General features: G+C 40.0%; 2 protein-coding genes across 2 annotated transcripts in view; both read right to left on the bottom strand.

Moving 5' to 3' along the window:
* The window catches only part of LOC103029157 (anoctamin-2), a 32,547-nt gene extending 26,633 nt beyond the window's left edge, over positions 1 to 5,914 (bottom strand). Inside the window, exons 1-3 of the mRNA XM_007244076.4 lie at positions 5,666 to 5,914; positions 3,430 to 3,593; positions 1,609 to 1,914 (exon numbers count right to left, since the gene is read on the bottom strand). Of these exons, the coding sequence (XP_007244138.3) occupies positions 1,609 to 1,914; positions 3,430 to 3,593; positions 5,666 to 5,696 (501 nt within the window). The 5' untranslated portion in view covers positions 5,697 to 5,914. The remainder of the gene's footprint in view (positions 1 to 1,608; positions 1,915 to 3,429; positions 3,594 to 5,665) is intronic.
* Positions 5,915 to 7,376: 1,462 nt separating this feature from the next.
* Positions 7,377 to 12,455, bottom strand: part of vwf (von Willebrand factor) — a 39,160-nt gene continuing 34,081 nt past the window's right edge. The window contains exons 47-52 of the mRNA XM_022679539.2: positions 12,284 to 12,391; positions 11,423 to 11,521; positions 10,581 to 10,709; positions 10,446 to 10,485; positions 8,913 to 9,010; positions 7,377 to 7,839 (exon numbers count right to left, since the gene is read on the bottom strand). Of these exons, the coding sequence (XP_022535260.2) occupies positions 7,648 to 7,839; positions 8,913 to 9,010; positions 10,446 to 10,485; positions 10,581 to 10,709; positions 11,423 to 11,521; positions 12,284 to 12,391 (666 nt within the window). The 3' untranslated portion in view covers positions 7,377 to 7,647. The remainder of the gene's footprint in view (positions 7,840 to 8,912; positions 9,011 to 10,445; positions 10,486 to 10,580; positions 10,710 to 11,422; positions 11,522 to 12,283; positions 12,392 to 12,455) is intronic.

The following is a 12,455-nucleotide window of genomic DNA, read 5'->3' as shown; positions in this document are numbered from 1 at the left end:
TCGTGTCGGTGTGTGTCCCAATTCACAGGCAGCACTAATCGCGCTAATTGTGACGCGCTATTTTATTTCATATTCCGCCAGCAACACCCCCCGTTCTCACCTGAAGTACTGCGCCAGCACCCCCCCCCCCCCGTTCTCACCTGAAGTACTGCGTCAGCACCCCCCCCCCCCTTCTCACCTGAAGTACTGCGCCAGTACAAACCCCACCGCCACCCCCACACCCCCGTTCTCACCTGAAGTACTGCGCCAGCACTCCCACACCCCCACCCCCCCCCCCCCCGCATCTCGCATATATTTAAAGGGTGACGTGATAGAAAAAAGGTTGAGAAACGCTGGGCTAAAGGGCTGTTGGCACCTTCAAGCCAACTCTGACTCCTGTTTAAATCTTGGAATCTAGATAAACCCAAATATATTTGTCCTGCAATCCATAAAACAACAGCTTTTTGGCATGTACTTCATTTCCCACACCCTTACATGAAAGCAATAAAGGGGAGGCAAACTCAGAGGATTTGGACTGAAGTTTGAGGCAGCTTCACTGGGATGCGTGAAGCCCCCACATGAGCTGAGATACAGGAAGAGAGGATGACAAAAGAAGGAGGAAAATGGGGGGGACATGCAGGTGGAGAGGAAATGAGGGTTTATAAAGGGCTAGTGGAAGGAGTAAGGGGCGTTATATTCATAACTCCACTTTTGAGAAGCCTGCAATAGAAATCAATGGAAAGTGCATAGATGCTTTTGTGGCCTAGACACACTTGGCTCAACAACTAGGTTTTAGAAACATACCTGAAGCTCCTCCTACTTTCAACCTCACATTCTATAAATAATATCCCTACCTTGTTCACATGTTCACAACAAAGTCTTCACAACTCACTGCCACCACATCACCTCTCTTTAACTCTCTTCTACCTCTTCTTATCAAACACATCACAAAGCAGAAGCCACAGGAACTTTAGTCCAAATTTCTTAGAGTTCTCCATCCTCTCTTACAGTCTCTTTACATATTATAATATGCTGATGGAATTATCCGGACTTGCAAAACTCTTAACACTTAAACAATAGAAGAAGAGAAAGAACAAGGTGTCAAAACCTCCATGCCGGAGTTTGACTACACTTCAAGTGCCATGTGTCATGCAGCAGTATAGGTGCAAACACTCTGCCTGTGATTCCTGTATCTACTGTAGCTATAGATTAACCCTTATATACAGAAATAAAAAACAATTTATAATAAAAAGTTATACTCATTCTGCTGCAATGAAGGACATATGCTCAAAGGGAGTCAAAGGGAGTCAAACTCTGGCAGGGAGGCAAAATTCGGTACAAAACTCGAAAAGTTAACTCGAACTGGCAATATACAACCAAAACTAACTGGAATAAATGTGCCTTATCTTACAAACACACGTCTTTCATGTGTGAAAACATCATAAGTACCACCTCATGGACAGCTGTACACATGCATTTGTTGACAAGTGGACATTCCAAAAGACTTCTGAAAGTGTCCTGCAGTACTGACCACTGTACTGATGCCTATACTGGTAAATTCAAGCACACACACACACACACACACACACACACACATATACACCTACACACAAACACATTCCAACACACCCCTTTGTCCCGTTCAATCTCCAGGCCTTCTTCCTGTAGCCCTCTTTCAAACTCCTCCCTGATTAAGGCCTTTTCTACTTCTCCAGGCCCTGATGGAAGCCCTGCCTCCAGCTCCACCTCCGCCAGCTCTGGCTGGGTGCTCCTGCGTGAAAGGGTGGGGCTATGCGAAGGCAGGTTGCCGTTGGAGACGATGGAGTGGTGGGACTGCGAGTGCCGTTTTTTGCAGTGATAGACGAGCACATAGTCCACCCTCCTGCGGCCATCTGCAAAACACAGACCTTCTCTGGGACAGGGGGCTGGCTCATCCTACACAAACATAAACACACACACACAAACACACACAGGGATTAGACATTTAATTGTGCAATTAAAGTATTAACAAGAGTATTGTACTTCAGGTGAAGGTCGTTCCGAGTGGTTTGGTGTAAAAGTTACTATTATACACTATTCTCAGTTGTTCAGACTCGTGGTGACTGAAACCACTTGTTTAAACCATTTAATTCCCTTTTAAAGCTCATATACCTCTTCTAATGAATGCATTCAGCAACTATGAGTTGCACCCATTGTTAACCTAGATGTGTAAATGCGCAAAAGCAACTTGCCTAGTCTTTGTAGAGAAGTACTAATAAAATAGGATTCTGGTGCATACAAACATAAACCTATTGACAATCAAATTCTCACATCTATGCTCCATCAATTTAGAAGGAAGCATTTAGATTAACTTATTTTGAAACATTTGATACAATATACTGTAGCTTAAATAGATTTACAGTTATTTAACAAAAAACCCATATAAATGCTTAGTAGACATGTGAAGCCTCCGTAGTAATGTTTGGTAGCATCACCACAATCGTAAAGAAGTCATAGTCTGCTATTTTCTCTAAAACACTTAATTTCATATAAAAAAATAATTAAATTAATGTCCTGACCCTTATGATTAACTCTGCATGGATGGGTGAAAAGAGAGAAGCAATGGTGGTTAACAGTTAATTACGTTCATCTACATACTGTCAAGGTCACACAAAGAATTTGCATTTCTACTTTTGCTCTTTTTTGATTTTTAACATAATTTGAATCTGGCCGTTCTTGGTTATATTGTGTCAACATATCATTATAAATTAATCAATATAAATCTTGGAATAAAATATTTTTACACTGACTTCCTTGTCTTTTTTCTTCTCCTGAAAAGTTGCTGTTTTGGAGAACAGGGCTTTTGCACAGTGACATTTTAGCTTTTAAATAGCACTAAATCCCTTCAGTGCATTTCACACCCCTTTAAGCATTTTATTTTAGAACTAGTGAACCCCTTTGCTGCTAAACGCTGAAAATATGACAACGCTCCTCAGCACCTACACTCTTAAAAACAAAAAGATGCCATAAAACGCACTTGCAAATAAAAAGTGTGTGAAGAGGTATATAAAGGTTTAAAGAGGAGGATGTAAAAGTCCTTTTTCAATTTAAAGGATTTTCAGTATCACAACATAAATAATTTTTTTATTTTTGGGACCAAATATGATTCTTCTATGCCACTACTCATATATTCTTCTGTAGCATCTTTATTATTAAATAAAGATCTATAGAAGCTAATTTTATGTCAGCTAGAGCTTTTATTTAACTGGAAAATCTAAAACTACATTACAATTAAAGATAGAAGAGTGGAGAGTGGGATGAAAGGTTAGAATACTAAGTCCTGATCTTTAGCCTCTCTGGTCCTCAGCTGTGCTCAGGTGTCAGTGTTTTATCAGTGTGATGAGAAAAGGCTGCTCTGTAACTATGCTGGTGCTCGTGACCTTGATGAAAAGAGTAAACAAAAACACGCACAGCTTCCTCTGCAGGATCCCCTGCATCTCGCCTGCTGTTGGCTGAGTCCTGGCCAATTTCAGATATGTCACGTGCCAGACTGCGGAGTTTCTCACTGTGAATGGATGAAGATTCACTCATCGCTGTGGCTACGCGCAAGCGCTCAGGGGCTCCGTTCCATGTCTCTGTTCAAGAGAAAAACACACAGATGTGATAGAGAGAGAGAGAGAGAGGAAGAGAGTGAGAAAATGAGAGAGAGACAGACAGATAAAGTGAGACATAGATATAAAGAGAGAGAGGGGGCGAGGTTTAGAGAGAAAAGGAGAAAAACAGGGAGAGACAATGTGCAAAATAGAGAGAGACTGATGATGTGACAAAAAGAGAGTGAGACAGGGGGATTAGACAAACAAACAAAGAGTGAGAGACAGAAAGAGAAGTGACAGGGAGAGATGGATTCAGCAAGGAGAAGGAGAGTGAGAATGAGGATGTGATTTAACAAAGCAAGGGTGAAAGAGTGTGAGAAAGGCAATTTTAGAGATACAAAGAAGACAGAGAGATGATGTGAAAGGGTGAAACCGACAGACATGTGTATGTGTGTGTGTGTGTGAAAGAGAGAGAGAGAGAGAGAGAGAGAGAGAGAGAGAGAGAGAGAGAGAAAGAGAGAAAGAGTGAGAGAGAACGTGAAAGAAACATAGGAAATTATAGAAATAAAGAAACTGGTTGAAAAGCTTGACCAGTATTGCCTTTGCTACATTTGATTGAGAGTTTTGTGGACAAATCCACAATATTAATATTACTAATATTAACTAATATTACTGATAACATTTATAAAGTCTTAACACTCTTTTTTTCTTTTATTGTAAATTATCATTATTAATAAATATTAGTGAGAATAATTATGTAAATATTTGTATGTCTGTAATCTTTAATGTTCTTTCTTGTTTTCTGTTATATGTTTTGGCAATCGATGTTATATGTTTTGACATTCATGCCAGTAAAGCACTGTTGAACTAAACTAAACTGAACTGATAGAGAGAGAGAGAGAGAGAGAGAGAGAGAGAGAGAAACCCTACTGAAAAAAATAATTAAATACTAGGCATGGGACAAGATATTTCTGATTGTTTTAATTTGAGATACATTATTGATACATGGCATCAAATATCAATATTGTTATTTGACTGTCTTTGATTGTAAAGTCGGTTAAAAGCAGCATAGTTTAGTGCTGCATTTCATCTCAATCTCAAACTAAAACCTACCCTATTCAGATCAAATGGGCAATTAGTTTGACCAGTTTGTGATGATCAAGCTGTGTTTTTTAAATAGACGATAAGAGAGAGAAAGATGGAGAGGGGGAAAGAGAGAGGGAGAGAGTGGGGGGAGGGAAAGAAAGAGAAAAAGAGAGGCAATCAAAGAGAATGAAGGGCGCGGGAGGACTAACTGCCGTTTCAGTTCAGCACTACGGACAGCTCTACTGCCCCAACACATCCCATGCTCTCTTCATTTACATATCACATTCCATTACACACACACACACACAGGCACACATATCCCTAAACACGAAACTACACACACACACACCTGTCTAGCACGCACGCCTTAAATATGTCGCTCGCGCTGGTAAACAAACGCGGATAAGCGTTTGCTTCACCTGACAGCGCTCATCACGAACACGCAGCGTGCGCGCGCGCGCACATCAAACGCTTGCTCGTTCACCCCCGCGGGTACAGATAAAAGAGAGCGCTTTGCAGAACCCCACGAGCAAAACGGGGCTAAAGCGCGAGCCCTTTCTTCTGCACCCCTTTCTCATCTCTCGCTCTCGAGCTGGGCGCGCGCTGCTGCAGGTCCTGAAATAGTACGGCTTATACCCCCGCGCGCGCTAATTACACCCAGACCCGTTTAGCACGACTCCATAACAGACTCGCGCGCTCAGGAAACGAGCCCCGAAACCCGCAAGAACCCCAAAACAACGCACGAGCGCTTTATTCTGGCGCGAGGACCGTGCGCATTCAAATTAGCGGCAATCAAACAGACTCGGGTCAAACTTGTTACCGGTATGTGAAAAGCAGCGCGCGGTCAGGCTCAACAGCGCGCGCTATAAATAAACAGCCTCATTAACGATTCCGTGCACGCGCAACAGTTGTCCCCCTCGCGCTCCGTAATAAACAAAACGGGCTAATTTGACGCGCGGATCGACGGACAGGCGGACGGACGCACGTGACAGAAACAAACACACACACTCACACACGGCGGCACTCACCCGAGCTGGACGGAGACCTGTGCACGGCCATATGCCTCGCGCGGACAGAGCGCGCGCCCGGTTAGAGGACGCGCAGCGCTGAGCTGCTGGACAATCCGCTCGCGCCCCGCGCAGGCTTAACCCGCTCTGCTGTTACCCATAAATCCGTGGAGGCTCGAGATGAGGCTTACAGAACGCAGCGCGCGCACGAGAGACAGAGAGGGAGAGAGCAGACAGAGCGCGAGACTGCTGCACCTTCTGGAGAGAAACGCACGCGCGCGCTCGTACACTCTCTCTCTCTCTCTCTCTCTCTCTTCCACAAACACACACACACACACACACACATTTAGGGTGACAGATTACTTTTCATCATATGGAAATAAGAAGAAATTGGAAAAACTAAAATACAATACCAGTCAAAAGTTTGGACACACCTTTGCATTCAATGTTTTTAATTTTTTATTTCTTTATTTGATTTATTTTCTACATTGTAGAATGATATTAAAGACATAAAATAACATTACATATGGAATTACCTACATAGTAAGTGTAAATGTTTGGCCTCCACAATTAACTGAGATGGTGATTTGGGATGAGTTGGAGCTTCAGAGTGTGAAGAAAAGTAGCAATTATTGTTCAGCACCTCCAGAAACTCCGTTAAGATGCTGAGAAAACTATTCTAGGTGACTCTACTTCATGAAGACTCTGAATTTAAAATACCAAGAGTGTGCAGACCTGTCCTCAAAAATAAATGTGGCTAAAGTAGAAGAATCTAAAGTAAAAAACATATTTTGGATTGTTTAGCACTTTTTATCATGAATATTAAATGTACAACGTAAAATAATCATAACAAAAAGAAGTGTGTCCAGACTTTTGACTGGCACTGTATTTCATTTTGTTGTTTTTTTTTTTAACATAATATTAAATAAATAATGCACAAAAGTCCACCTCACCCCAAGATGAGACCTGGACCACTTATTTATCTATAGTCTTAGGACTATACTGAGATAAATACAGACCAAACACACAAGCAAGCAAATATATGTTTACATACAAACTGATGAACTAACAGTGTAAGATTCAACACACACATACAAACTTTAAAATAATTGGCACACTAACCATGATAACCATTAATTCAACTCAAATCTTAACCACAATAACTCTGAACCTAACCTTAATCTTAACCTTATTAACTCTAAACACACCTCTTATCTAAACATAACCCTATCATAACCCTACTAAATTAATCTAAACCTTACCTAAACTAAACTTTAACTAAACCCAACTGTAAACATAATTCTACTCATAGCCACACTTATCATTGTCCTCACCTTAATTTTAAAACCCCTTCCCTTAACCTGACCCTGAACATAACCTTAGAATATTTAAGCTAATCTTTCTTTTCTCTTATTTTCTCTTAAAACTGCTAAAAAAAACGTCTATTTCGAAGTTACCTACTATATGTCTAAATGTTTGTGGACTCCCCTTCTAATAAATGCCTTCAGCTGCTTTAAGTTGCACACCCACATGCACAGACACACACACCTTGTCTAGTCTATTTTTCCTTATAGACTTTCGTAACGCTCTTGTTGCTGGATGCAATCAAATCCTCACAGCAATGTTCCACAATCTAGTAGAAAGCTTTTCCTGGACAGTAGAGACAGTTACTTATTTTTAATAATATAATGAAAAAACACACATAAGAAACACACAACTACTACATGAAGGCTAAAAGATATAGATCATGTTTATTGATTACATGTGGATTTATGACAGATTAGGTTATTGCTTCATTGAATATATCTGTAATAAGGAGTGTCATAAGACATACGACAGTGACAGTCTTATAAAGCCGGACAGCGTCAGTGAGACAGTGACCCTGCTGTGTGTGCATGTCAAAGACTGCGTTTTACAATCAGTCACTGACTGCTACAGGTTGTACGTACAGCAGGTAATGTGTGGCTGTATTGGGTGTACATTAGTGTGTGTATTTGTGGGCTTTAGTCAGTGGGACAGGCATGGGCCTGGCAGTCACAGCCAGTCACGGTGTGGACTTGGTGGGTAATGTGTGTGCCGTTCGGACAGTGTAGAGAAACACTCAGCGGCAGAGTTCCTGTAGCAGAGCAGCACACACACTGGCTCTCCACTCGATTCTTCTCCAGGGAATACACAGACTTACTGCTGCACTTTCCCTGTGTGTGAACAAAGTATCAAAAAAGAAAATGCTGGAAGTCACTTTTACTGTCAAAAGAAAGCCACACATTTTTTTTATAATTAACAGTTTGCTTAGTTTACACAATACTGATTTTGCACTTAAAAGATATTAGATTTGTAATATTACTATTTAAACTTGATGAAAAGAAAGAAAAATAACATGCATTTTCCACCATTGTCATTTATTGACATTTAAAGACACAATATGCACTAAATATCAGCAATTTCAACACTGAAAAGTTGCCAGGTTGAGGACACTGAACCTACACAAACAAGCACAAGATGAATTCAAGAACTTTGCAATGGCAACATGTATCCACAGCTAAATTTAATAGAGTAGAGTAAATACAGATAAAAACTTAGGCAATAAACAGTTGTGACCTGTCTGTTCATCTGTTGTGACTGATACAGAACTAGCCTGGATCACTTTACCTATCTTTAAGGATGTTTTCACACCAGAAGTTTCTCATAGTTGCATTGGAAAAATGGAATTGTGTGGATGTAAGGGACGCGCTGCACATATTGTGTTCAGTGTGTAACCAGCTTAGCATGGAACAGCAGCAGAAACAGCATTTGATTATATCTGTAGTAATTATCGGAGTAATAAATCATATTAAAATGCACGTAAACAGCCGATTAGCTCAAATATAAGGAGTATATTTGACAGTTTGATCGGATCAAGGTCAAATCATGTTTGTGTCAAAAACAAACTTCTCCAAGGCTTACACCAAGACCACCTACTCTCCCTGGCATTGGTGCAGTTGTTTTGGTCCACACTTGAATGTGATTATTTTTTTGTGTTTACAATTGACAAAAACAAGAGTGCAAAGAAACCAGAGTCTGTTTTAACCAGACTAAATAGTGCTGGTGAAAAAAAAAACTAATGTGTACTGGGTTGATAACCTGCAGGCAAGTAGTTCTCTAGGAAGTGAACATGTTAATGTACCTTCAAATGATTTTTTTTGTGTAAAAAGGAAAAAGGAAAAGGGTAAAAGAACATGACAGTAAAGGACCTAAATTCTGAAATTAACACAGGCACAGGGCATTTTACCTCACAGTAGCTGAGCTCCAGTTTCTCATCTGACTGGCAGTCATCCACCTTGATATATTCCAGCAAACCTACCATTCTCTTGCACTCTGGCTCAGTACCTACACACACACACACACACACACACAAAAACACACATTAATAAATTGTAAACTCCTCTGAAAGGGCTGAAAAGAAACTTGCTGCAAAGGACCTTGGTTCTTCAGATGTTCAATATAAAGCACTGATAAGATCTCACCCAACTTATTCAACCCACTGCAAACTTCTTTAACACTCAGATACCTGCAGTGTAACAGTGAATCACTCTACACTGCAGCTTATATAACACTGCAGCATAGCTCTGCTACATCTATATGGGTGAATCTATAATTAGGGGAAGTTTTATGTGGGGATTAGGGGAAGTTTTTATTACAAAGCAAATTTCTTAACTGCTAAATAGATTATTTACTACACCATTCAAATATAAATGTTTTGTAATGTTTAAATATTAAACACAATTATAATATTAAATGTATTATTCATGTTCACCGCTTTCCAATTTTTGCATATTTTTGTATTAGAATGTATTATCGTCCACAATCTGCTATCATTACTGCAACAGTCTGTGATTCCAGTAAGCAGTTTTTTTAAAGGTAACACTTGTTTATGTCATAACCATGTAAACACTGAGAGAAAGCATTTAATCATGTATTTGTCCTTTTCACTAAGTTGATTCATTGAACATCATTACTGTTTATACAAAAATGACCATATTTTCAAAAAACAGATGTTTACATCATTAATTAATGTATTGTAAGATCATTCTAAACTGTGTTAGAAAATCCATAGGATCACCTAAGCTCTATCCAGACGGGATTAATTTCTCAGGGGGTCCTGAGGTAATTTTCTCTTTTATCTTCTAGCCTCTATGATTTTATTCCTGTCCGGAACGACCATGTACGTGTTTTTCTCAGACGTCCTCTGAGAAAATTACAGCCTGAATTGCCTACTGTTTTTCGCTGAACTCCAGAAAAAAAAAAAAAAAAACTAAGTTTATTCCCATCCGGACGCACATTTCTGAGATTTGTCACCTTGCATTTAATAAAATAGCTATTTGTCCACTGCTACTCACTGTAAATACACTTTGGGCGCACGTTTCCATGGAGATCCACATAAACACAACAGCGAGTGGAAATGGAGTGTTTTCTGGAATGGTTCAATGCCATTCAATGCCACTGGGCTGAGATGAGGATGAAGTGGGATGCTGATTGTTCAATATAACTGAGCATCAAACATGGACAGTGGTTAAAGTGCTGGGTTATCAATGAGAAAGTTATGGGCTGGATAAGCAAGTCTGATAAGTCACTGCCACTGTTGAGTGCCCTTAACCCTTTCTGCTTGCAGGGTGTCAGTCTAATCTGCCTGCCACTCTGTGAATTTACTTACAACAAAACACAACAACACCTGACAAAACAAAAAAACAATTTAACTGCATGTAAATTATGATGTTGAAAGATGAAAATTTTAAGCTATGTGCACGTGCATTCATATACTCACACATCTCACAACAGCTGTCTCCGATTCGGCTTATTTTTCCCTGTGGAAAACAGTTCATTTAGCTGAAATAGACTGTATAAGATGAGTCTGTGGGTCTATATATATGTGTGAGTGTGTGTATGTGTGTGTGCTTACTCCATGCTCTAAACACTGGGCTTGGTTAAAAGGTGGGCAGGTGGTCACTACAGTCTCCAGCACCAGCTCTCCGATTTCATTCACTCTGCAGCTGTGTCTAGTGCAGCCATCTTCACGTGTAGTATTCACCTAAATACACACACACAACAGTGTACTACACTGACATGCCAAATGCCATTAGACAGGAACTTATATTGTGTCCCATGAATTTCGCCACATCCAACAGAAGCTAGGGACTACAGAATCGATTGTATTGTATCTGGCTATATTGCAGGTATAGCCAGAGAGTACTGGTTATGATCATTATTAGGCACTGTGCTGCCCATATGGATGGCAAAGCCTTTTATAATATATTCCTGGTATACATGTAACACTGTGGCTTGAGTAATGTTAAATTCCTGCCTAACTTGAAATGGAAATGAATGGAAAACTTTCCTGCACCTTGCACCCGAGATCAGGCCTCACTTGAACTACAATAATTAACTTCACCTTGCCATGAGCACATGGGCGAGTGTTTAACCTCACTCACAAGATAAACCCTCACAACTTATACAGGTGTGGTCTATCCCATGGCTTTTGGAATGTTAGTGTATTTTACTCACTAAAGGCTCAAGTATAATCTGTCAGTCATAGTATGTATGCAGTTTATACATACAGAATTAATCAATATTGTATTTACCGCTGGTTTTATTAAAGGCAGCTAATTAGCTGGTACTGCCTTCCTCTTATCAGGTGCGAGCTTCTGCATCTACCCAGTGAAGCTTAATACCGTCTCTGGCACAGGTTAATGATTTGTCTCATGTCTCCATTCTAGTCTGTCACAGTGTGGGTTAGTGAATTACCTGCAGACTGATTAACTGTCCATCAGGTCGATGGATGGAGCAGGCTGATGCCACACACCGCCCACAGCAAGCACCTGGCACCGGCTCCAGTGTGTAACCCTGAAACACACGCACATTCACATGCAAACGCACCTGATGAGGAGGAGGGGCAGAATAACGATACTGATTATTAGGATAATTGTTATGATGGAAGATGATTATAGTGATGATGATGATCACTATGAGAAGGAGGGCAATGATGATTATAATGAGAAGGTTAATGATTACCAGAATGGTGAGGAGGAGGATTATTTTTGTGATATATTTATGATGATGATATGATGATAGAAAAGAGGATAATTATTACTAGGATGAGTATAATCATGATAGTGATGATGAGAAGCAGAAAGTGGAGAAGAAGGGGGATAACATGATGGTGAGTGATGAGGATGATGAGCTCATGAGAAGAAATTGTTTAGGATTATGGTGATAAAAATTAAAATGATGAGGACGATGATAATGATGATGATGATTTATATGATTTATATTTAAGTATATGAGAAGGAGGATGATGATAAGATAAGATAAGATAAGAGATAAGATAATTTTTTAGTCCCACAGTGGGGTAATTACTATTATGATGACGATAATAAAGATAATATAATGATAAGTCTAGTGATGGTGCTGATAGTGATATAGTGATTAGAATAATGAAAAAATGATGATTTTGTTGATGATGTTCCTACTGCTGGCACAACGAGAAGGGCTAGAAGGATGAATATTATGCTAGACTAATGATGATAAAGTGGTGCTGATAATAGTAATAATGATGAAAACGACAACAATAACAATGAGGATGAGGATGATCATGACGATGGTTACCTCTGAACAAGGTGAGCAGCTTAACTTTCTACAGGACAGGTGATATTTTCCCAGCTCTTCCACACACCTACAGTTTGTACATACATCCAGCATCACTCTTTCACCAACCTACACCCACACACACACACACACACACACACAGACAATGTGTCAATGTGGTTACCTGTGTACA

The sequence above is a fragment of the Astyanax mexicanus genome, chromosome 9 (assembly GCF_023375975.1).
Source record: "Astyanax mexicanus isolate ESR-SI-001 chromosome 9, AstMex3_surface, whole genome shotgun sequence".
Lineage (NCBI taxonomy): Eukaryota > Metazoa > Chordata > Actinopteri > Characiformes > Acestrorhamphidae > Astyanax > Astyanax mexicanus.
This window is presented reverse-complemented; position numbering and strand designations above follow the sequence as displayed.